Raw genomic sequence first — 24,851 nt, forward strand, 5'->3', positions numbered from 1 at the left:
CCCCCACCTGCCTCCCTCCTCTGCTCACATGCCAGCATTTGTTTACACACAGACCCAAGAGAGGGAAACACGTCAGTGTATGCACTTTAATATAAACTATGTCATTTTTCTAATGACTCCAGCATGTACAAGGTAGAGGCTGGTAATTAAAAAAAAAGTTCCAAGACAAGCTTCCCAACAGTGTGAGCATTACCCAAATTCTAGAAATGCCCTTGTTAATCCCTGCGTTGTACATAAGTTACAAGTTCTTGTCCCCCTTCCTCATCCCCACAGGAAGGCAAAGACTTGGACAGAAAAAAAAAGAAAAAGACTAGGAAGTGACATTCAATAAGTACACCAGCATTTAAATTAAGGCAGAATAAATAACTCTTCTACATCTATGATCAACTGTGACAGGCATTTTCAGAGCACCCCGGGAGCATGGAAGCCAGTGTTGCAGTGGTGTGGAGAGGAGAGAAGCAGCTCTCCTGCGGGGCTCCACCATCCAGCACCCACTGCCCCATGCTCCCCCCGCTCACTTCAGTGTTTGTGTTCCTCAGAAAAGTCAAGCACATGCTGTGAAAGGATTCCCACCCTCCACTCCCCCCTACCAAATCTTTATTTTGGCAAGCAACACAGCCCCTTTCACATCAGTTTTTATCTGGGATTTTTACATACAGCACCCCAGTCCTGGATCAGAGGGAGAGCCAGTGATCATTGGCAAAAACTGGCTCCTATGAAAGGCTACAGCCCACTTCAGAATTTACAAACGCATAAGCCACCTTTAGAGCAGTAAAAGATGAACAGTGTCTGAGCCCAGGATGAGGAAATGGCTTCCTTCCACAAGTAGCAGTGCTCATCCCAGCTGCTGGGGCAGCTCTGCGTCTTCAGCAGCACCCACTGAATTCTGCATTTCTGCTCTAGAGCATTAAAATCTAACACACACCTTTGCTGCTACCAGATTTTTAACGGCTTGGGTGGCAGACCCACTGAACTACCCCAGTTTAACTCCAGCCTGGCCGCTAGCAACCAGACTACTTGTTCCCCAACCACTTAAATAAGTGCTTCCACTTGAAGGAAGCCACTGCTGCACGTAGGGTGAAGAGTTTCCCTTTGTTATAGGAAAGCAAAGCAGTCATACGTAGCTGGGCAGCATTAGTTCCACACACAGATATGGCTGTGATGTGAATGATGATACATACCTCAACCATAAATACAACCACAGTGGATACAATTCTGCCAAGTAGTACAAGACACTCAGGGGAAAATAATAATAACTGGTATCCCACTTTCCCTGCCAGGGAAACACACATAAATCCAATCAGCACAAATTAAGAGCTCTGTTCCATCCCAGCCAGTTAGTGTATTAGTCCCCCTTCCCATAAACCATGAGCAAAGGACAGTGCCATTCCTTTCAAAAAGGAAGAAAAAAATACAAATAAAACCCATTCAGTTAAAATCTGGCTTCTCAAAGCCTCTATAAAACTTAGAAGTCCTCTTCAGTTGGTGCATAAGAAAATCCTAAAAAAGCATCTGAGGCACTGGAGCTGCTGGCTGCTAAGTCAGGCGTGTGGGTGATGGAGGCAGAGATCGCTTCTTGGGTGAACTCTGGATCAAAGTGTCGCAGATCAGCTGGACCAGCCTAAACCAGGGAGCAGAGAGGCACATCATTGAGTGATCAGACCCCAACCTCCTACCTGTATGCAATCTAACACAGCCGCTCTTCCAAAGTCACCACCACCACATTTGCAGTGCATAACCTACACTTCAGCATCCCTCAGTGTCGATGTAAGAGAAGTGCCTCAGACTTCACAGGCCCAATTCCTTTTGTATTTAAAGTAGATACCAACAGAAATACTCACCACATTAGGGTTGAATGGAGGGGTAATCCTCTTGTTGTACAAGTCATCCCAGTTTATTGGGCTGAAGAATACATGGTTCTTTATCTCAAGCTGTATAGAAAGAGGGGAGGGAGCGTCAGTCTATAAGACTTTCTTTTCCAGCAACTGCCAACTGGTTTCATAGCAGTAAGTTTTGGAAACAAGATTTGGAGCTAACGTGTCCACGTAGGAGTGATGTAACAAGTCCTTAATGCATAAGGGTCATGGACCTATAATCCCTTGAAGGGATGATACCATCACATGTCATGTCCTAGCTTGCCACCACATCTGGAACCACAGCATTTCCCTTTGGAAAGGAGTTAACCTCACATGCCCCCTTTTAGGGGGCTGGAAATTGATCAATCTGCATAGAAAGCTTTTCCCAAGGCAGTGCTCTTAGCATGAAAGAGACCCAATAGAAAGGCTTCCTATCCATCCTCCCCTCAGTCATAAGAGAGGGGCCACCTACAAAGTCTGTTTTGGCACCCAGCCTCCTCTTCTGGTCCTTATGGAGAAGTCCCTGGAGGATGTCACAAGCTGCCACAGTCTTGCTTCCTTGGATCTGGAGTGGCTTGTGCAGAATGTTGTCATACATCTGAGACACATCCCGACTATAAAAAGGTGGCTAATATGAAAGAGAAGAGAAGCAGCCAGATAAAACACAAGCATAAGGAACCACAAAGGACAGGTCCAAATGAGTCCCACAGGGAAAAGACGGAAACCCGCCATCTAGCTGTTCCAAGGGCAAGGGTATGATTGATCCAGGTGTTGAACCAGGTAATTTCATTCAGAATTCAGTTGTCCATATCAGGTACCAAAGGCACACCAGGCTGATGTCACATCATAAGGCTTGATAATAACTTCTTAAGTTCTCTACCATGTAGAATAAAATAGACAGCTCCCAAACTTACCAGTCCAAAGAGCATCTCATAGAGGACAGCTCCCAGGCACCACCAGTCTACTGTCCTGTCATACGGCTGCTTCTTTAGCACCTCGGGAGCTAAGTACTGGGGAGAGTCAGGAGTAAATATTGGGGTCAAATTATAAAGGAAGGGCTTTGCCTTCATAAGCATACAAACCTGGTTGCAGTTCACATTAGTCAAACACACTAGGAAGCACAGAACTGCACTGCATCTCCTACTAGGCTGTGATAGACACTCCACATCCCTCATAATAATGTGTTTGAAAGGCACCTACCCCCCACAACCACAAGAGTTTTTCTGGGCTGGAGTGCTCCCTTCCTAGGAAAGGCTTGTACAAGGATTGGCCATTCACCCCAACTCAACCAGCAAACCTGTCCTGCACTGACATATTACATTTGTAACGGGCTCACGTAATTTTGAGAAATGTGCAATTTTCAGACCCAGTAGGTTTGTCCAAAGCAGTGACGCTACTGATAACCGCTGCCCAGAAGCAACAGGCAAGAATTTAAGTGACCTGCAGAGCAAGCAGCACATCAATCCTGCTCTCATGCATTAGTCCAAGTGCTATCAGGCTCCCTATCTCAGGCAGGAAAAAAAATAAACAAAGCTCAGACAGTCCCACTTGGTTCATGCTGTACTGTTGCATAAGTTTGTCCCAACTGTAAACCAAGGTCTGCCACCAGCAAATCCCTGCCCCTCCTACTGAGCTTGAATGCCAAAGAGTGTCTTGGTTACAGACCCTTCAAGACATCTGAAGGTCAGCAGGACAGGGATAATACCTAGAGCAAAGTGCTGCCAGAATCCCCAGCTCAGTAAGGAGCAGGAGAAGTTCTCCCCAGCAAGGGGACATTCCCCACAGCCAGATCCTCAACTCAGGACATGAGATTTTTGCAGCTCCTGGGTACCCAGGACACACCGAAGGGTACAGCAAGGCCTGTGTGTGTGTCAGTACCAGCATGTTCCATGCTCTGCAGCTCTGGGTATCAGCGCAGGTAAACAGCCTGCTTGCAGCTGCCACAGGCCAGGCTCCCAGGGTCAAGGTTGTCTCCACAACCACCTGGAGCAGCCCTGGTGCCATTCCAAGAGCAGGGATCCCTGCCCTGATAATGCAGCAAATTTAAAGTACTAGCCAGCCATTAGAGGTAGAACAGTCCCTGCTGAGTAGGAAAGACCTCATCTCCACTCCAGCTTCAGGCTGACCACGTCAGGAACTGAGGGCTGGCCAGCTCTCACAGCTCATGTTTTCAGAGATGCTGACCAGCCACGGGGTCTTTATAGGATCCAGAAGGCCTTCAGCCCCCAGGGCATAGGGAAGCTGCAGCACAGGCCATACCTCAGGAGTGCCACAAAATGTGGAAGTAGTCTCCTCTTGCTCCATTCCTTCTTTGCAGAGTCCAAAGTCTGTCAATACTATATGGCCCTGAGAAGAGAGGAATTTCAGCCCAGCCCACTCTTTCTAAAAAAGAAAGAGCATTTCCAAGCACTGGCCTTAACACAGCATCTAATGAATGAACTGGGGGCACCAAAATACACATCTCCCCTCCCTCACCTTCTGGGCATCCTACCATGCACATACCTGAGCCTGTAGAGAAAATACATAAAATAAATCCAGACTTTTCCCCACACAGGTTTCTCTACAACTACATAGCTGGAGAGACATTCAACACTGCTGTGCTTTGACACTGCTTTATCCCAGAGCCAGTTTGCATAGGGTCACCACCAGAGAAGCAGCGACTTGCTCCTAGCACCCCAGCCCCAGACCCCATAAGCCAGGTCCCAGCTCTTGGGTACAGGCAGAGATCTGCACGCAGTTGTGCAGGGGGAATGCTCGCTCCCAGTCACAAGATCTGCACAGAAACGCAGTGGTACATACACACAAGACCCATGCAGTGGAGAAATAGCTTGGCTTGCAGGACTGTAGCCCTCTGTTTATGATCCAAACACTTCTAAAAACAAAAAGGAAGGCAGCATGAGAGCTGAACATACCTGGCAATCCAGAAGGATGTTCTCAGGTTTTAAATCCCTGCAAGACAAGAAGGGCTGTTTGAGCAGATTTGGCTAGATGTTCAGAAAAGCCTAACCTGATACCTGATACAGCATCAGCTGAGAACAGGAGCTACCAAGACTTCACAGTCCACCTCACCAGGACCTATCCAAAGTGCAACCTCCCATCACTGTTGGATATTAACATACACATGTTAACACTGAAAGGCTGCTCTCATCACACAGGTCAGCTATTAGCCTGTATTTCTCTGTGCATTCATGCAGAAGCTGTCACTGAGTTTCTTACTTCTTTAAGAAGGTGTGCTGTAGATCTTCTCACCCCAACCATTTTCTCTCCTCCCCACTATTGGTCTAGAAATGCTTACTGCCCAGCAGGCCCCATGCAGTCAGCACACCTCTTGCAGGGTAAAATGCCAGCAGCGCACCTTTTTGTCCGACAGGAAACTTCAGCTACCCCAGTCCCGGTGTTTGCAGTTCCCCAAGACCTCCTTTCCCCCTGCAGCCCTGCACTCAGCCTTGCTGGCTGGCTCACCACCTCTGCTCTCCCCAGCAGGGGCACGTGCCTCACCTGTAGATGATGTTTAAGGAATGCAGGTACCCAATTGCACTGGCAACTTCCGCGGCATAGAATCGTGCCCGGGGTTCACGGAAGCAGCGCTCTCTTTGCAAGTGGAAGAAGAGCTAAAAACAAATGAGTGGGTTGGTCATGTCTTCTCTAGAAGCTGAAGGGTATCTGGAGCAAGCCTAGAAGCCAGCTGCTGCTCAAGTGAAAACTGATTTGCAGCAAGTGGCACATGAACAGCACCAAATAAGCCCAAATCATGCTGTCTTATTTAGCTCTCTAAGCACCTTTCCAGAAACAGCTTCATTTGCCCTCTTCTTATATCACCATCTCATTTAAGAGCTCTTTGCCCCAAACCTGGCCATCTCCTGGTCTAGTTCAGACTCTTTGCTTGCTACAAAGAGTGTTATAGCTGTACTGGGGCAATGAAGAGTGGTACCCATGCAGAGCTGAACCCCCCAGACCCCTATATGGATTAGGGCCCCCTATATAAACAAGGCATTCATGTTAACAGCATCTCCCAGCCAGTTTCTGGTAGCACAGAAAGAGGCAGCTGAGGAGAGCAGCTCGTGCAGGTCAGAAAGAGAAGCCTGACACAGTGCAGAGACATCACCTAAGCACAAAACTGGGGTCTAGAGCTGGGCCACAAGTGGGTTTTCCATGAAGATAACCAACATCAGCATTTACCATATTCTCCAGGGGATATTAAAGTGTCCCTAACACTTTTCTCAGCATCCTTGCCATGAAAATTAGCTGGCACAGGTCCTATTCATCAACATCTTCACTTAGCTTATAAGTGAGGTAAGCTGTACTGCTCCTAGCTGGTGCTTTCCAGCAAAGTAATGTTATGCTTCAACATCATTATCTTCTGACAAGAAACAGTTGTAGGCAGTAAAGCAGAATGCCTGGGAAGGACCAAACAGAAGATTAAAAATAAAGCTTGTACTCACCTCCCCCCCATTTACATAGTCAAGGACAAAGTAAAGCTTCTCCGAGGTCTGGAAGGAGTAATGGAGTCCCACAAGGAAGGGGTGCTTGACATTTTTCAGGAGCACATTGCGTTCTGCCATGATGTGGTTTTGCTAGCAAAAAGCATGCAGGACATCAGATTTTCAGGCAAAACTCCAGTCTAGCCTGCTGCACAGGCTCACCCGTTTTGAAAGAAGCTGGGAGCCCTATGGATCATCTCCAGCCCCAGGAAGGGAAGCACTCTGCTCTCAGCTGGATTCATCTCAGTCCTTTCTCCATATTCCCATGGCACAAAGAAATCCATGGTTAACATGTGAGCTGTCTACATGAATGCTTGCCTCAATTACATTACCAGGATTGCTCACACACTAACCACTGCCTGTGGAAGCAGCTGGGGATAGCAGACATACCTCCTTTTTCTTCAGGATGGTTTTCTTATGCAAGACTTTCACAGCATAAAAAGTCCCATCACACTTGCGTTTGGCCAGGAGAACCTGGAACAGAGTCACAGACACAGGTTTGAGTCTCATCTTCTGCCACTGTTAGTGTTTCCTCACCAGCTGAACGCTCTTGTCAGTGATTATACTGAGACTACGACTTTGGAGGGTCAGGTACAAAGGCTTAAAGCCCAGGCTCTAGCCCACTGGCTCCCCACACTCAGGACTTTCACATTGTCAGAAAGAGGTACGCAGCATCCCTGAATCTCTCTTACACACCCAAAAGAAAGTGGTTTGGGAGCATTCAGAGAGACTCATTTAAAGATGATCATTACCGTTTTACAAAGCACAGCTTTGTCTGGGCATCCTCTATTAACTGAAAGCATCTGAGACTTTAAAAAACAAGAAGTACTGCTGGTCGCTATCACCACCTTGAGCATGAAACACTCCCATGCTTCTTTCTACAGAGATGGCAGGACAGCTCCAAGTACGAATGGACAATGAAAGCCTCTCTCAGGTCCCATCTGGTCTCAGTCCCACTCCGAACATGGCCACGTTCCTCGGGAGAGGTGCAAGCGAAGGACAAATTCCTTCAGCTAGGACATCTTCCAAGCTGCCTGCAGAGAGCTCCAGCCCACCGGCACAAACCCACTTACCTTTCCAAAGCTTCCTTTGCCAATAACCTTCAGGAAATCAAAGTCTGTTGGCTTGGCACTGTTGAGCAAGAGCGAAGCAAGTTAATATTTCTGGGAGAAAAAACATGCAACAGCAACACTTCTGTGGGAGCAGTGGTCCTTCTGGGAAACAGGAGCTTTTGTGAAAGGGATTAAAGGGCACTGGGCAGGTGATCCTCACTGCCAGCCAGCTGGGGATTCACACTGCATATGCCAGTGTGCTGAGAAAAGGACAAGGAACCTCTCAGCAACCCACCTGCTAAGACAGTTTATCCCCATTTCCAGAGAGAAAGTTAGTGAGGGAGCAAACAGAAATAAGAAGTCTTCCCCTAGTATCCCTCAGAAGAGAGGGATGGGACAGAGGACTGAAGAACAATTATAATACCAGGATGACCTGCAGCTGGATGTCTCAGAAGCCAGCAGGTTGGTGTTACCCACGGGGTTAGAGGCTGAGTTAATGCAGTTGTTCGGTCCTTCGTGACCGCCACCCACCCGAGGCACAGGAGCTGACTGCTTTCCCCTGCCAGATCTCTTCACAGCAAGCTCCACACCCTACCTGGCTCCTGCAGGGAGCTTACTTTGGGTTAGCAGAAGGTCCGAGGTTGATGTTGTCAGTTGGCGTTGGAGGCTGGAGAGGAGGACAGCGGTGTTTGGTATTAGTCACAAGGAGCACGCCGCTGGTTGCATTTGCCTGGCCTCAGCACAGCATCCCCCACCCTCAAGAAACACCCATCAGTGAGAGATGGGATGGGTGCTCGGTAAACTCATTGAGGGGAAAGGGAGGACAGAACTACGCACTACAGCAGTATCATGGCCTCCCTCTTCCAGTGAGGAGTTCAGTACCTATGCACACATGCACACAGCCTTCCTCCTGTTCCCAGCCCCCAGGAAGCTTCCTCTCCCCAGACTCTGGGAGCATTACGCCTTTCTCAAAATCTGTGTAGGACCTCTTCTAGTTTTTCTCCACCCAGCTTCACCCACAGGGACAAGAGAGGACTAGACCTCCCAGCATGCTAACTCAGGCTCTCCTCCTTGCCCCTCCCACAGGGCCAGCCCCTCTCTTCATCCCAGTGAGGATGACTTGCCAGCTCAGACCCACGATCTCACCTGAGCGCTGGTGTCTGGGCTCCGGGAACGATCCATTAAAAAAGCAACTCGTTCAGCACTGGGGAAGAGAAGAGCAAGGAAGCATTGACAACAAAAACTTCAAAAAAAAAAAAAAAGGTAGCTTCCCACCATTAACCTACCAGGGACCAGTGCATGCTCCCCTCATCAGAGAAGACCCCAACTGAGCTCCCCAGATATCCCCCAGCAGCACTGCTGCCCCCAGGGGTAGGGGCACGTGTGCTGGGAGGCAGGGGACATGGGGCACACTGGGCATGCCAACAGGAGGTCGGGGAGAAAAGCTTCTTGGGTGCACAGGGGGTTCAAACAAGCACAGCCTTCCCAAACACCATGCTCAGGGCGCTGATACACGAAGCCCAGCAGAGCGCCAGCAGCAGCACAGGATGAGGGCTGGACGGGGCTGCAACCCTCCAGGCAGGACCAGACCCACCCCGAGCACTGTCCCAGGCACCAACCCCACTGTGCAGGGATGCTGCAGCCCCCAGCCCAGGCTCCCATGCAGGGCAGCTCGGGGCTGTCAAATTGCAAGGAAAAGGGGATGGGGCTTCAGCAGCACTTGTTGGCTCAGACCTGCCCTGCGTGAGCATCGCTGGGTCCTGCCACCCCAGCGATTCCCCTTGGTTTTAAGGTTTCCCCTACAGCCCTTGCAAAAGCCAGGATTAAACAGATGTCAGAGAGAGAGGGGAGGAGAAGAGCTCTGTTCCCTTCTCCCCTACCCCAGAGAGCTTTGTCCATCCCCCCAAGGCCCCACCAACCTCCAAGACCCCACTGAGAGGCCCTGTAGGCTCCTATCCCCCTGTGCCTCAGCCTCCCTGGTACAAAAGGGGCCCTGAAGACCCCACCAGCCCCCCAGGGTCTCACCTGCGAGCGATGCCCCTCACTACCCCCACACACAGATCCACAGCCATCCCAGAGCCCCCTGGCCCTGCAGCAGAGGGGACACGGCCAGAGACGCCGGGTGGCAGCGGGTGCTGGCGGCCGCTCCGGGGACAGCCCACATCTGGCCCGTGCCAGCCAGCTCCATCCACCGCCGGGCCGGGCGTTGTGGGGCTGGGCTTTTAAAGGGCTCTCAGCCCCTCAGGGGCTTCAGTACTCACTACGAGCAGAGCCTGGAGCCGGATGCCTTGATGGTTTGTCCTATCCTTTCGCGGCCGTGCTTTATAAGTTCTGTGGGGAAAGTTGGAGAAGCGGAGCCGATCAGCTGGCGGCGCAAGCACGAGCACACAGAGGCATGTTTGTTCTTCACTGACCTTGCTCCTCTCTCCACAGCCACCCTCCTCCCCCTTCCACCCACATTCTGAAATACCCAGGGAGTTATAGGAACCAGGACGGCTCCCCTCCCGCCCCCACCTGGAGCCCTCGGTAGGGCAGGAGCCCCAATGCAGGCACCCTCTGCCAGGGCAGGGAGGGGACTCAGGCTCCAGCACCGCCACCAAGCCTCCGCCAGGCGCCCCGAGTCCCCAGGAGGGACATGGGGAGCGCTCACAAGGACCATGCTGTGCTGGGGTACGTCACACGCTTGGCACATCCACTGCCCCTTTCATTCAGGACCGGGTAATTCGGGACATGAATGAGACCTTTCAGGGCCCCGCAGGAGGTGAGCCAGCACACACATCGCGATGAGCGGCCCGAGGACGCGCAGCCAGAGCCAGCACCGGGATTCCCACTGAGGGGCATCCCCGTGGGCTGCTGCCACCACCCATCATCATCGCCTCCGAGGAAGAGCAAAGCCCCGAGCCCACCGCACGGACCGAGTGGAACAGCCTCGGGAGCACAACCTGAGCCGGGGAGTTCCTTGTTGTGGTTAGCAGGAGATAACAGAAATATTCAAAGGCTTGTGTGCACTCCGGCTCAGCCCTAGTTTTGATTCTGGAGGGAAGGAAAGATTCAAAACATTCACAGAAACACACGCTTTTCCAACAGCACAGGACCGGTGAGGAACCAGCCAGGCTGTGGCTTCAGAGCTTCTGAACGAGCAGGGAAAGCTGGAACTTGAACAAAATCCCAGCAGCCATTCAGCTTCTGTCGGCCTGGTCACCGGCACACTGACCTTGCCTGATAACTCACCCCGCAGCAGCTGCACGGCTCGTCCCACAGGCACCCCCAGAGGGACAGCACCCAGACAGGTCAAGCCCCATCTCCTCCCACCAGGCAGAGTCCTCCTTTCCCTGGCCGTCTGCCTGGATCACCGAGGTCCGCTGAAGGTCACCCGAGCTGGGGGCTACACCTGTCCCCCGCTGCTGGGCAGGCTGGCCAGCTCTCACAGCACAGGGGTGAGCTAACCCAAGGCTCAGTGCTGGGCAGGAGGTGAGCAGCATGCATGTGGAACAAGCCCCCAGCTGCAAACGGCAGCAGGCAGAGGGTGATGCAGTGAGGTCTCCCAGCCCCTAAAGCAGCCCAGCCAAGCCCACGCAGCTCAGCTCTTCACTCCTGCTGCGTGCCCGCAGCTCTACCAGCTGATGCAGCCTGTTCTTGCCAGATCCGAACCCCCACAAGCCTGTTTTTAAACCTAGAATCAGGTTAGACACCGCTCCGATCCCAGACTCGGGGAGGAAAGTCGCTCCTTTCAGGCACAGGTGGACATTTTGCAGCCTGGGGGTCTTGGAGAGCACATGGGCAAGCCCTGGGAACACATCCATTCACCTCGCAGGCACCTGCTGGTAGTGCAGGATGCAGGACAAGCCCCCAGCTGCCCCGAGGGGCTCGGACAGCACTGCTCTGGTGAGGTCTCCAGGACCACAGCGAGGCAGAAGCTTTTCTGCTGAACAACAGCTGGGAGCTCTGCCTGGACCACAGCCACGCACCGCCCCCCCCCCCCGCCCCGAGGCTGCTCCTTTGCTGCCCGTGGTCAGCAGGGGCTTGTGGAGCACCTTCACCTGCAGCGTTCTCCAACCAGGCTGTTTCATGAAGTGTCTGCTCTGAGACAAGAGCCTCTCTCCGCACTGAAGCGCGAGGCACAGCTTTAGGACACTGATATCCCCATCCTGCAGCACCTTCAACTCAGACTCTGAGCCTTCTTCCCCAGCCTGAGCATACCTGCAAAGCCAGGCTGGCTTAAACCTCCCGAGCAGTCAGAAGCTAGACAGGCTTTTCCTTACCACTAACAAATCCTACTCCCCCTGAAGCACAAAGATTCTCCAAGCGCACACATGCGGAACAACAGAGGCAGAACTAGGTCAGGGAAACACACCGAGCTCGTGGTTATCCATGCCCGGCTGCACCCCTCGGTGTGCCTGCTGGGGCACAGGGATGCTCCAAACACGGCCAGGGCCACCGACAACATCAGCAAGTGAGTCTTTAAGAGTTTCAAAGCATGCTGTGACTATTACACCCCAGGAACACCAGCTGCTACACCCCACACCCCCTCCTCGCAGGGCTTCACCCCACCACGCCGCCCAGGGCGCCCCCAGCAGCAGCCACCCGCGGGCACGCCGCAGAGCTGCTACTTACAAGCCAGAGCAGTTACCGCAGCTCAATCTCCCCCCAGGAACATCCCTCGGTACCGTGCGCTTCCTTCCCAGCACGGCAGAAGCAGCTCCCTCTTCCTCCACCAGTTCTGCCGGCGGTGACCCACATTCCCATGCCAGCCCAGCGATATTTGCTACAAACACATTACTAATGCAACGCGCACCTCGCCGAGCAGCAACCTCATAGACTCGTCATGTGCGGGCTGCCTCCCACCCTCTTCCTGATGCCACCGCTCCCCACCTAACCTAGATTGCAAAACCCCCCCCGAAGCAAGCTCCTCGTCCTCTCCCGTGCCGGGGGTTGGCAGCAGGTGAGGCAGGGCTGGCCCCAGGACACAGGATGGACGGGGCTCGGGGCTTACAGGGGAGCACCTAGGGCAGCCGGCAGCTCCCAGCCTATGTGCACGGCACAGGGGGGGGATGCCCCAGTTTCAGCTCGGAGAAGGAGCACAGGGGGAGGTGGGAGAGGAGGACTTCTGCAAACACATGCTTCTGCTGGCAGAGGAAGTGCTCAAGCTTTCCCCTGCTACAGAGCTATGAGAGAGCTCCAGCCCCGCACTGAGCTCCACCTTCATTCCCATTGAGACACCACAAAAAGCCCAGGAAGGACTTTAAGAGCTTCTTCACCTAGGGAATCTTCCCAAGCTGTCCCTGCAGAGCTCCCAGCTCAGCCAGCTTTCTCCTGGGGACCCCATCCCCTGCACCCAAGGGGCACCACAGAGCAGCCCCAGCCCTGAGCAGGCTGGAGCCCACACAGAGCCCTCTGGGTTTTAAGGGAAGAGCTGCGTGCAAACCTGGAAAGCCATTTGTAAACCCTGAAAGCTGTTTGTAAACCTGGAAAAACAGCAGGTAGCCATAGCTTGCAGTATTGTGCACAGAAATAAAAACCTGCGAGAACAAAGCCTCAAACACGCACCTGGGAGCGCATCTACCAGCAGAGCCCGTGCCGGGAAGCACTGGAAGCAGCCCACAGCAGATGAGCACAGACACCCCTCGCTCCCAGTGCTCCCCATCCTCATCGCCCGCTGCCAGCAGCTGCCCCACCAGCCCAGCAGCTCTGGGCTTTTTCCAAAGCCCCAGCAGGGAGCAGCTTTGCCTCCCGCACTGGTGCATGGACACCAGCACCTCCACCTCCTCTGGGTGCTCATCCTTGTGCAGGCTCCCTGCAGCCCTTTAGGGAGAGCAGGAGGAACTGATCAGCAGCTGAGGTGGCAAGGCACCTGCTGGATATACCCAGGGACTGGGAACTCAGCTGGGGGTGATGGGGTTGGGTGGGGAGGGTGGGGTGGAGCCAGTTGCATCCTAGCAGGCATTTTGGGTGGTTCAGAAAAATTTCCTGCACGTTTTAGTAAGCTGCTCATTTGTCTGTGGTCACGTGGCTTGGAGGATGGTTGAAACTGCCCTTTGGTTTGGCTCGAGCCCAGAGATGCTCCTTCCAGTGGCCTGGGGAGGTGACAGCCCAGGGCGGCAGGGTTGGTGCTTTGCAGCTGCATTAAACACAACCACAAACACAGGTGGAGAGGAAAACCTGGTGTTGGAGGCATGCAGTCATTCGCTAGAGCAGAGATTAAGCTCTGAGCAAAGGGAGATGTTGTAGAAGGGCTGCTGTCTTCTCTCATCATCAAAAATAAAGCAGTCTCTTTTTGCTGCTGTTGTCATTTCCTATAAAATCTCCTGCCCGTGGCTGCAGCAGGAGGAAAGCCAGCCCCGGCTGCGGGGTCTGCCTGGCTCTGTGCAGGGCCAGCGAGATGGTGGGGGCTGCAAACCGCAGCGGCTGGGAGCAAAAAGCCACCCGAGAGAGGGGCAGCAGCACGCGGCTGGGAATGCTGTTCTGTCTCAGGTCAAAGCCTGATGGCTTTGCTCAGCCACCACCCTCAAGCTGTTAGCACATCGTTTTTAAAAATATCCCGTTATGTTTTTGATGGAGGACTTTTTTTCCCCTACATTTTCTGCCTCTGCTTGCACTGAAACGCTCATGTTCCAGAACTCTTTCAGCAGCTATTTGCAAACCAATATCTTCTTTTTTTCTTTTCAATAAAAGTCTCAGTATTATTGTCAAAATCTACTTGACCATGTTTTCTACAGAGAAGCATATTTAGTTAAAAAAATATTTTCACAGAACCAGAGAATGGGTTGGGTTGGAAAGACCTCAGCCCCGGCTGCCCCCAGCCCCACCCAGCCTGGTCTTGGGCACCCCCAGGGATGGGGCACCCCCAGCTCCTGGGGCAGCCTGGGCCAGGGCCTCACCTCCCTCAGAGGGAAGGATTTCCTCCTTAATTTTTGTAGCCAAGGAAGAGAGAGCAGAAGCATTCTGGAAGGAAAAGTTTCACCAGCTGGAAGACAAAATACCCAACCTGGAGTGCTGTCAGCACTAGCAGCCAGTACCGATAGAGAAGCTGCCCTTGGGCTGGTGCCCGCCCTCGCCACCCCAAAGGCCGTTACCCTTCGTCTTCCCCAGGGCGGTGGAGGAAGGCTCCATCCAGGCTGAGGAGATAAAGGCAGCCGAAACCGCCCCCAGTCCCACACCGGGCGTCCTCGGGCAGCGCGGCTCCTGTGCAAAGGCGAAGGGCGCATGGTGAGAGGAGAAACGGGCAGGAGGGAGAGCTGGGGAGCTGCTGCCTGTAGGTGCTGCAGGGCACGTGTGTTATATAGGCACACATCCCTATAGGTGCTGCAGGGCATGATGCACTCATCCCTACAGGGGACCAGGAATGGGTTTGTCCCACTCCCCACCCAGGACCCGCAGGCTCAGGGGATGCAAACCCCTTCCCCTGCAAGCCCTGTCCCCATGTGCCAGCTGTCCCCCCCGTGTACCAGCTCAGGAACTCGGCTCTTTAATGATTAACCCACGACTGCAATTAGGTATTTGCCAGCAGATCTCTACGGCAGCACAAGGGGGATGCCCTTCAAGGGATGACCCCCTGCTTTCTCTCTCTCTCCCTCTCTCTCTCTCATGTACATTCCATTTCAAAATGTTTTATGCAGCTATTATGTCAGGATTGTGTATGGTTAAGATAGGGCGTGCTATCTTAATCTCCCTATCAGGCAATATCCATAACCATAACCATAACCGTGTCACTGCCAGAGGACCTGCGTGGGCCCGAGCCATCAGAATTGCTGGGAAAGTCCGGGTACGAGCAACACACACATTTCTCCAGAGAGCACCAAGAAGTCGCCCTCGCCCTGCAGCGAAAGGTGACCTGAGGTGCCCGAGGTGCTACCTGGGGGATGTTCGGCCACCCGGTTGCCTGTTCCCTGGTGGAGCGATGGGGTGGGGTAGGATGGGGATAAGATAAGATAGGAATAGGGATAGGATCTGAAAGGATTTAAAAGGTCTGAGCCTGTTTCTTCTTCTAACAGGACTCAGTAAGGACTGACTAGCCTTTTGGTGATCAGGTTCTCTAAAATCTTTTTCTTTTTTTCCCTACCTTTTTCTTTTAGCTTCATAAAGGCAGGGCTGTGCCCCAGGCACTGCCCTTGGTTTTGGCAGGGAGTCCCTCCTGGCGGGTCCCATGTTGCCATGAAAGAGCCAAGAGGAGACCACTTGGGATCTGGTTTTTATCCCAAAAGACAGCTAAATGGGCTTGAGCATCCTCGAGGCTATAACCATCGATAGGATTATTGCCATTGAACTACTCAGCTGGGACATTCTTGCTCCCAAGCTTTGGCCCCAAGCACAGCCTCGGGACCGGCTAACCCAGAGCCAGGAGCAGCCCCTCGGCCAGCCCAGCCCGTGCGGGGCAGGTGCAGCTCCCTGCGTGCTGTCCTCTCCTCCCAGCACCGCCCCAGGACACATTCAGTCTGTATGGTTGAGGCTCTCCTTACAAAATAATCTGGCTTTTAGGGATGAGCGTGTCTTTGCCCCGCAGCACACCCCCCGAAGCCAGCCTGGCCCGCCCAGGGCCGCCACCAGCTCGGGGCAGCGTGTCACCGGGGACAAGGGCAGGGCTGCAGTTTCCCGGCCGGATTGAGCAGGGTTTAGCAGCCAGGAGTCGGCTCCTGGAGCCACACTGACCCCTAACCGGCCCCTCTCTGCTGGCACTGACGTGGCTTTGTTAGCAAGGTGTATGGGGGCTCACAGCTCCCAAAAACTGCCCCCCAAACCCATCTTGCTCAGGAGGGGACTGGGGGCTGCCCCCTTGGAGAGATGCTGGACACAGCGACCCGGAGCCTCGCGGGGCCCAAACCCCATTTCTGTGCCTGTGCCCCCGGTGCTGGTGCTGCCCGAGCCTCCTGTCCTGCTGCAGGCGGTGCGGGGACGCTCGGTCCCCGGCTGCCTCTGCTGAGCTGCCAGCTCCAGAAGCTGGACAGGACATAAAAACACCCGGGGCTGCTCCTCGCGGGGCCCAGGAGTGAGCTGGCAGGGGGCTGCGGGGGCAGCAGCGCTGGAGGCTCCTTCCCACCCTGTCCCATCATGTCCCTGCCCTGGGGCAGGCACATTTAAAGCAAGAAACCTTTCCACCTGGAGCACTGCTTCTAGGAGTGCTGTGCTCCTCTCTGGAGTTGCTGGGATTCCCCCACAGCTGGAAAATGAGTCCGATTTAGGAAATGCGAGCCCGATTTAGGAAATGCGAGCCCTCCGCTTCCAGCTGCTGCCCTGGGGCCAGAGCCCCTGTGCCCACTGACTTTGTGCCCAGCAGCAGGGGACGACCCCTTCCCAAAACCTCTGCTTCTCCCAGAGTGCCTCAAGCCCTGGTGAAAAGAAGGGAAAGCCACAGAGGAAGGAGAAAGGAGCCCGGCGTTACCTGCGGGGAGCGCGGAGCAGGAGTCCTGGCGCAGGGCGGCAGCAGCTGCAGAAGGCAGCACTCGCCTCCCTCCCTCCCCTTGTTTTTGTTTTGGTGATTCGGTCTGAAGGTCGAAGGAGAAATCTGCAGGAGTGGCCTGCGGTAGGAAGTAAATGATTACCCGGCCACGAGGGGACGAGGGGACGGGGGAACCGGGAGCCAGGTGGGAGAGGAAATTCCCTCCCTGGGGGATTAGAGGGCAGCTCGCCCCTGGGAAAGTGCAAAAGGTGAGAACAAGGTGCTCCTGGCTGCAGGCTGTGCCGGGTCACAGCGAGCCCTGTGTCACCTCCGCAAGGCCAGCAGCAGCACCAGGGAGCTGGGAGAACCCCTGGGCATGGGCAGGACCCGCTGCTGGTGCTCCAGCAACACATGGGGCTTGGCAGCAAGGCAGGAGCACAGCAAGGTGGAGCCGCCCTGGAGCCTCGTCCCCATGGGGCAGGGGCAGGGACAGGACAGGGACATCCCTCCGGACAGGAGATCCAAGCCAAAAAATGAAATCAGAGCTATTGCCCTCTATCTGGCCTTCCCCCATTCACTCCCTGTCCCTCTCCCTTTCCCTCTGTGGGTGCCTGGCACTGGGATGTCCCCAGAGGGGTCACCACATCCCTGGGCAGGCACCTAAGTAAGGCTCTGCTGGCTGGGCACACTGGTGGAGTCACTGCTGGCCACTGGCAGAGCTTCCAGCTCCTCACCTGAAAGGCTGAAGCAGCCTGAAACACGTGCCTCGAACCGCTGGAGGTTCAGGGGGTCAGGACAGCACAGGAGAGGTCACCGAGTCCCTGTGATGGGGACACACAGAGCCACCGGTGTCCCTCGCGTGCCCCAGCACCAAAAGCAGCACGTGGCGAGGAGCAGGCAGAGCCCCCGCGCCTCCCCAGCTCCCCCCGATGTTCCTGCCCGGTGGCACGGCCAAGAGGACAAGGGGATTTGACACTGCCCTCGTGTCTCGGGAACTATCCCAAACAGAGGTCCCCGTTGTGCTTGAGGAGCTGCGAAGACACGGAGTGATGAGGAAACGCTCCCTCCCGGTGCAGAGCGGCCTTTGTTTCATTCCTTTTCAGAGTGAGAAGGTCCAGAGGGCTGCTGCAGCACACGGCCAGGAGCTGCGGGTCTGCAGACAGAAGCCGTTTGGAGCAGTTCGTACTTCCCCATCCCGATGCTTTCCCAGGCGATTCCTCCTTTAAACCCGCTGCTATTTCGGGCTGTGCTTTGCTCGCCCCGCCGCATCCCCTGCGTAAAGGCCGCGTGTCCCCAGCAAGGCCGGCTCCAGGGGAGCTCCCCCGGCACCAGCAGAGCGCCGAAGGCCTGCTGCAGCGGGCTGGGGGGGCTGCCCGCGGGCGCACCCCCAGTCAGACGGGCACACCAACAGCCACAGGCACGGTGAGAGGACAAACCTCTGCTTATTGCCTCGGCTCGCTCAGCGGGCTCGTTTTTCCCCGAACTCACCGCACGTCAGCCCTGAGTGCGTGGCAGCACCCGGCAGAGAGACGGAGGAAAGTGCCTGAACCGACAGCAAGACAAAGCCTGGGGGTATCGGGAATAATCCCCGGGCTCCCACAGCTGGAAGCTGCGGCGAGGCAGAGGCTGGGTGGGATTCCCCTGGGACCCGCAGGGCCTGGCGGTGCCTCTGCCGTGCAGGGCTCAGGGTTTGGGGGGTCCTGGTGGGGTGCTGCCTGCTCGTGCTTCCCTTCTCTGCATCCCGAGGGGCGAGCAGAGCGAGGAGCCCTCAGCTGCTCAGAGCAAAAAATAAAGAAAAAAGGCACAAATTGTCTTACAGCCCCAAATGCACTCAAAGCAGGAGCTGGATTTTTTTTTTTTTTGGCTCACAAGTTAAAATATAAATATATGCTGAATTAGGTTTAAAACCTAATTGCAAAGGTAGAACCTCCGCAAAGGTAAAGCTTCCAAAAATGCTTTCCATCCTCCCGTGCCCCTTTGGCCCGTGACGAGGCACAGAGAGGGGCAGGACGGCCCGGGGGCGCCCCGGCCACGTCCCGCAGCCTCCCGCAAGGACGGGGCGGCAGCTGCGGCCCTAAAAAGGGGGAGGTGGGGAGGAAAGGACCCCAAAAGCACCGCGCGGAGAGCAGCCGCAAGCCGCAGCCGTGCGGCAGCCAGCCCCCGGTACCGCATTGCGGGGCTGCCCTCGGCGGATGGAGGGGAGGGGGGCACGGCTCGGCTCGGCTCGGCTCGGGTCGGCTCGGGTCGGCTCGGGTCGGATCGGGTCGGCTCGGGTCGGCTCGGGTCGGCTCGGGTCGGCTCGGGTCGGATCGGGTCGGCTCGGGTCGGGTCGGGTCGGGTCGGCTCGGGTCGGCTCGGGTCGGCTCGGGTCGGATCGGGTCGGGTCGGGTCGGATCGGATCGGATCGGATCGGATCGGATCGGATCGGATCGGATCGGATCGGATCGGATCGGATCGGATCGGATCGGATCGGATCGGATCGGGTCGGGTCGGATCGGCACGGCTCAGCACAGCTCGGCACGGCTCGGCTCGGCTCGGCTCGGGCACGTCTCGGCTCAGCACAGTTCAGCGCGGCTCGGCACGGCCCGCGTGCAGCGCGGAGGCAGCTCGGTTCGAGCCAGGGCTGCTCCGAGCCCCGCATTTCGTTTCGCTGCCTTTATCTGTTTGCAAGGGGCTCGGGCGTGTTGGGGTTTGGCTCCCTGCGCCCCCTTCCCCACCCTCTCAGCCCGCCCTCCCCTGCCCCCTGCTCAGCGAAGCAGGCCAGCCTCTTCGGATAGGTTTTCTCTTTATTGTTCGATATATTTATGTACCACATTATAAGTTAAAGATAGACTTTTTTTTTTTCTGATATACATTTTTCATCTTATTTACCACAATTACACCACACGTACATTGGAAACAGCTCCACGGATCTGGTAGATTGCACAGAATGAGTTTTGTCTTAGTTTTGTTTCTGTATCCTGAACGACGTCAAATCCAACAATATATGTATTTTTTTCTTTTCATAATTTAGAAATAACAATTGTTAAAATGAAACAAAACAAAACAAAACAAAATCACCGAGAAATGGACTCCGGGTCTGTGATTTCAACCAGAGGCAAAACGTGATCGATGGGCAGCGCCGTTCCTCGGTGTGAGTCCGGGTGGAAGAATTAAGCAGTCCTGGCATCGCTGCGGCCACGGTGTAAATGCTGCGGTCATCAGCCGGTGCGTGGGCTTGCTGGGCTGGTCACACAATCCAGGGCTCATTTACTTCTCTCTCAACCGGTGTAAAATAAAGGAAGGGCCGTGTTCCCAGCGCCCGCAGCTTGCTAGCTTGCTAGCACAAAGCCGCAGTCCCATCGGATCGGCGCCTGTTTCACCTCCTGAAGCACCGAATTGCAGAGCTGTGAGGAGCAGTAAAGCTGCGATCGGTTCCCGACTGGTCCTTCGCGGGGGGCCAAGCTTCAGGCAACTAGTGAGGAGATCGGGATGGGGCACCACGTATTTTCCTTTAAAACATTCTAAATAACAAAAAAATATATTTAACTCTTAGCTTATTTAAAAAGATGGCAGGGCGAACACTGTCTTCTCTTCTTATCTCATTTAATTTGCAGATTTCTATGACATAGAATTTGTTGGATGCACGTAACGAAAATAATGACTCTCTTCATTCAAGGGATGCGGATTTTTTTGGCTATGCGAATGTTCGATGCGATTCTCTTCCTGCAGCCAGTTCTGGCCCTTCCTTAGTCTTCCGCATTGGTTCTGAAGGCCTCTATGAGGCCTTCCAAAGAGTGGATGAACCCCGAGACGCTGCAGATACCACCTATAACGAAAATGGCGACGTCGAAGAAGACATGGTGCCACAAGAGCTTCCTCCACAAGAGTTTGAGGTGGAAAAGACTGGGGAGCAGGAAGCAGAGCCCTGCACCTGTGAGGCTCCCGGTAAGACCCATCAGGAGGGCAAAATGCGGGACATAGATGGCCATGAGCAGGGTGAAGACTACCAGGGCACATCTGAGGGTGAGTCCCCAGGACTTGAGCCGCCCGTCACCCCCGTAGCAGTTGGGGAAGAACGCCCTGTTTCCATCCTGGAAGAGGGATCGCTCCAGGACTTCCACAGCTGCAAAGAATGGCAGGGGGTAGGAGAGCAAGGCTTTGGCCACCAAGAAGATGTTGACTACTGCCCTAATGGTGGATGGCAAGTTGTCTGTGATGACCTCCTTGGTCTCATCAGCCCAGGTCAGATAGGCGACCAAGGCAAAGAGTCCCTTAAGGATGCAAGCTGCTATGTGAGTCCAGTTCATCATGCAATGGAACTCCTTGGGGTTCTGCATGTTCCCCTCCAAGGAAGGCAGAAAGATCTGAGAGGTGTAGCTGAAGACGATGATGCCAATGGAGATGGGGAATTTCTTCACATCAATGTAAAACTTGACTTTGTCCCACGCCCAGTCGCGTGCCCTGGAGAGGCAGTAGGCGATCACCAGGATGTTGATCACAAAGTGGGCCAACGTGCAGAGCAAGCTGAACTTGGAGACTGCCTTGAGGTTTTTCAAGAATGCACAAGGCAGGAGCACGGCCGTGGCAATGATGGACCACGACTTCTGGGAGACAGGCAGGTTGGGGAAGCTGTTGTACATCAGGTTCCCACTGACCACCACATAGAGGATGCAGGTCATGACCAGTTCAATGATCTGAGCCACGTTCACAATTCTGCCTCCGAGCGTGGGGAAGCGGGGCGCACAGCACGCGTTGGCTATGTCCACGTAGGAGTCTCTCACCCTGACTATCTCCCCATCCTCATTCTCTTCATAAAGACAGGCAATAAGGATTTTCCCAGTGTAGCAGCAAACCACTGCAGCGAAAATTATTAAAAAGAGTCCTAGGTATCCACCATGAAGGATGGCATAGGGCAGGCCCAGAACAAACATCCCCTAGAAAGAGACAAAATGGAGACCGTGTTGCTCGTCTCACCGAGGGGACCAGATGGGCGCCTGCACCCAGGCACCCGCGGCCACAGGCGCACGCGCGTGCACGCACACGCTGCCTTGCTCACACACGGTGACACCAACGCAGCCGTCCCACACGCACACCACACAATCACGGCCATGCACGATCACACACAACCCCTTTTTCTCTCCGCCCACGCAGTATCCCACACAGCCACACGTGTGTCCTCGTGCACACCCACATAATCACACCCCGGGGTGCCCAGAGCAAGCAAGCATGGTTGGGCTTTGCCCAGATCTCCACCCTGACTGTCCCCAGCCCCTCCCGGTGCACCTAGACCCCTTCACCCGCTGGCACTGCCCCAAAGCTGGGGACACACATGGGGGGGTGGCCTGGCCCCCCCAAAGCGCATCCCCCCCACCAGAGCCTCCCGATCCCACCCGCTGCAGGGGAGGTGGGCAACACGAGGAGATGCGGATTTGGGTTTTTTTTTTTTTGGTTGATTGATTTTTTTTTGGTTGGGTAGGTGGGTTTTTCCGTTTCTTTTTTTTTTTTTTTTCCCTTTTTTCCCCCAGGAGTGTTGCGGTCACCCCGGTGCGGGGATGCGAGCGGGGGCAGCGCGTCCCGGTGCCGGTGGCAGCGGGTGCCCGGGCGTACCTGGATGGCGTTGGTGACATTCCAGCCCGCCTCCCACGCCGTGATCTTGGGCTTGCCCTGCCCGGAGAGCTCGGAGCAGACCCCCGCGTCCTTGGAGGCGGAGGGCGGCAGGGGGCCGGTGCCGTCCCTCTGGTAGTGGATGTCCCCCTCCAGGGGCGGCTCGGCGCCCTCCTCGCCTCCCTCGCCCTTGAGGATGTCCATCTGCAGCCCCTGCCGGTGCTCCATGTCCAGGTCGTCGCAGTGGGCGAAGCCCACCGCCTCCTCGTCGGTGGCCGCCTGGAAGCCCATCCTGGCGAACACGCCGCTCATCTTCGCCTGGGACTTGTTGGACACGGAGGTGGCCACGTTGGAAAGCTTGCTGCGGAGGAGCGTGGCCATGGCGGCCGCTCCGGACCCGGCGGTCGGACGGACCCGACGGGGAGGGCGGGCGGCGGGGGGCGGCCGGGAGCCGGGCTCCGGGAAAAGGGCGGCGGGGGCGGTGCGGGGGGGCTCTGCCGAGCCGCTACCTCCGCTCCCGGGCGCGGTGCGAGCGGCTGCGCTGCGGGCGGCCCTGGGGCATGCCCCCGCGGCGGGCAGGTGCGGGAGCGCCGCTCCCCGCCCGCTCCGCGCCCCTCCGCCGGTCCCCGCGGCCGGGCTCTGCTGGGGGGCGGCGGCGGGAGGCTGTGCCCGGACGGAGGCTGTGCCCGGACGGCTGCTGTCCCCGGACGGAGGCTGTGGCCGGACGGAGGCTGTCCCCGGACGGAGGCTGTCCCCGGACGGAGGCTGTCACCAGCGGGCGGCTGTCACCAGCCGGGCAGCGCGAGCCCCTGGCAGAGCGCGCCGCGTCTCCATCGCAGTGCGCCCACCTCGCGGGGAGAAGAGAGGGGAGAGGAGTGCTGCAGTTCTGGGGGAGGTACCAGCGGCCCCGGCCAAGCCCAGCCTCCCCCCCGCGGCACGGCGACACCCACGCCCGCCGGGCCCCGCCAGCAGCGCCGCAGCGCGGCCCCCCCCGGCCCCCAGCCCCCGTCCCCGCTCAGGTACGGGGGCGGCCGAGGCAAAAGGGCCCCCCCCGAAGGGGCGGACAAAGGGGCTCCCGACCGCTCCTTAACGGAATTTTCCTCCCCAGAAGCCCTCCCTTTTATTTTCCCTACCCAAAATTACGCGCGGCCCCTTTGGAGGCTGGGGGCAGCTTGGGCAGGGGAGCCCCCAGCAGCTGCGGGGCACGGCGTGCCGGGGGGGGGTGGGGGGTGGGCACCGGTGTGCCAGCGGTGCGCCGACGTGCCAGCGGTGTGCCAGCGGTGTGCCACCGGCGTGCCGATGTGCCAAAGCGCCACCGGTGTGCCACCGATGTGCCAAAGTGGCACCGGAGTGTCACCGACGCGCCAGCGGTGTGCCGAGCCCCGGCCGGGTTCTCTTTGAGCTCCCCCCGATCTGAGCTTCAGAGATCTCAGGGCAGAGATTCCCCTTTCTTCGAACAAACCCGTCCGCAGAGCGCGGCGTTTTCGTTTCGCCTCCAAACGCCCGCGCTGGTTTGGCACGGAGGAGCCCGGCCGCGGTTCTTTGTTCGCGTGTTTCCGAGGTGCGCAGCCGGCGCGGCGACGGGAGCAAGGAAGGGGGGCCCCTCCCCAAAGGGGGGCGGCTGGCTCGTTTCTTTCTCTTGGAAGGTAAAAAGGAACCTCCGCTTTAGTGGTTTTATTTTTTAATTACGGAAGAAGGGAAAAGCCAGCGCTAAATTATTTCCTAATATCGGGGCAGGGAGAGGGGAGGGATGCGGATGCAGGTGGGATGCGGCATGGAGCAGAGCTTCCAGAAAACGCCTTGAATACCCCCCTTTTTTTCTTTTCTCCCCCCCCCCCCTTTTTTTTTTTTCTGACGGAAGGAGGAAGAAAATTGGGTGCAAAGCGGCTGAAATGCGTCAGAAAGAAACACCCCCAGTGAGGGTTTCTCACGGGGCTCTCTCGGCCGCTGCTTCCCCCCTGACACCGGACCCCAAATAATACAAAAAATATTTTGTAAAATGTTAAAAAAAATAATAAAAGCGAGGGAAAAGAAGACGGCGAGGCACGGCGTCTCCCTGCCTTCGCTGTGCGGGGGAATTATCACATATCAGTGCACAAATAGGTCGAGAAAGCAAAAGAAAAAAGAAAAACCAAAACCCAAAAAACTCAACGACTGCGACGATGAGCACCTCGGGGGCTAATTCAACGATTTCGTTGTTGTCGTTGCCTCTTTGTTTTGTTTTTCTTGTTCGTTTGTTTTGATTTGATTTTGTTCTTAATTTAGCCTAAGACGAGTTCATTGTAAAAGAGGACGTGAAGGAGACCTATTTCTAGGGGCTGCAGGGGGCATCAGGGAGGGGGGAAAAAATCAAAACGAAAATTCACCCAAATCGCCGTCTGGTGCGTGAATATTCCCTAAAACCGCCCTGGCGCAACCCCCCCACCCCTCCCCTCGGCCCTGCCCTGCTGCAGCCGGGGGGGCTCCGCCGCAGCCCCCCGCAGCCCCCAGCACCGCCAGGTCC

The 24,851-nt window shown here is 55.8% G+C and overlaps 2 protein-coding genes across 2 annotated transcripts; both read right to left on the minus strand.

Moving 5' to 3' along the window:
- Positions 1–1,465: 1,465 nt before the first annotated feature.
- On the minus strand, positions 1,466–15,088 carry SGK2 (serum/glucocorticoid regulated kinase 2). The gene is made up of 15 exons (XM_050714084.1): positions 15,080–15,088; positions 14,463–14,571; positions 9,651–9,720; positions 8,536–8,593; positions 8,007–8,056; positions 7,411–7,468; positions 6,728–6,811; positions 6,299–6,430; positions 5,355–5,467; positions 4,769–4,805; positions 4,116–4,202; positions 2,771–2,866; positions 2,329–2,484; positions 1,842–1,931; positions 1,466–1,621 (listed from the first exon to the last, which is right to left on the minus strand). Exons 1-15 carry the CDS (start codon positions 15,086–15,088, stop codon positions 1,466–1,468), a joined length of 1,305 nt encoding a protein of 434 aa, XP_050570041.1.
- A 5,402-nt stretch (positions 15,089–20,490) lies between these two features.
- On the minus strand, positions 20,491–22,729 carry SLC32A1 (solute carrier family 32 member 1). The gene is made up of 2 exons (XM_035548368.1): positions 22,352–22,729; positions 20,491–21,678 (listed from the first exon to the last, which is right to left on the minus strand). The coding sequence occupies exons 1-2, from the start codon at positions 22,727–22,729 to the stop codon at positions 20,491–20,493; spliced, it is 1,566 nt and encodes a 521-aa protein (XP_035404261.1).
- Positions 22,730–24,851: the final 2,122 nt, after the last annotated feature.

The sequence above is a fragment of the Cygnus atratus genome, chromosome 16, assembly GCF_013377495.2.
Source record: "Cygnus atratus isolate AKBS03 ecotype Queensland, Australia chromosome 16, CAtr_DNAZoo_HiC_assembly, whole genome shotgun sequence".
Classification (NCBI taxonomy): Eukaryota; Metazoa; Chordata; class Aves; order Anseriformes; family Anatidae; genus Cygnus; species Cygnus atratus.

Bases quoted from the DNA above. Each gene is read 5' to 3' on its own strand.
- SGK2 (XM_050714084.1), bottom strand. The intron at 6,812-7,410 runs GTAAGTGGGTTT...ACTCTGTTCCAG, and splicing joins GCAAAGGAAGCTTTGGAAAG to GTTCTCCTGGCCAAACGCAA. The intron at 4,806-5,354 runs GTGAGGCACGTG...CTTGTCTTGCAG, and splicing joins TCCTTAAACATCATCTACAG to GGATTTAAAACCTGAGAACA.
- SLC32A1 (XM_035548368.1), bottom strand. From the start codon at position 22,729: ATGGCCACGCTCCTCCGCAGCAAGCTTTCCAACGTGGCCACCTCCGTG. The intron at 21,679-22,351 runs GTACGCCCGGGC...GTCTCTTTCTAG, and splicing joins ATGTCACCAACGCCATCCAG to GGGATGTTTGTTCTGGGCCT.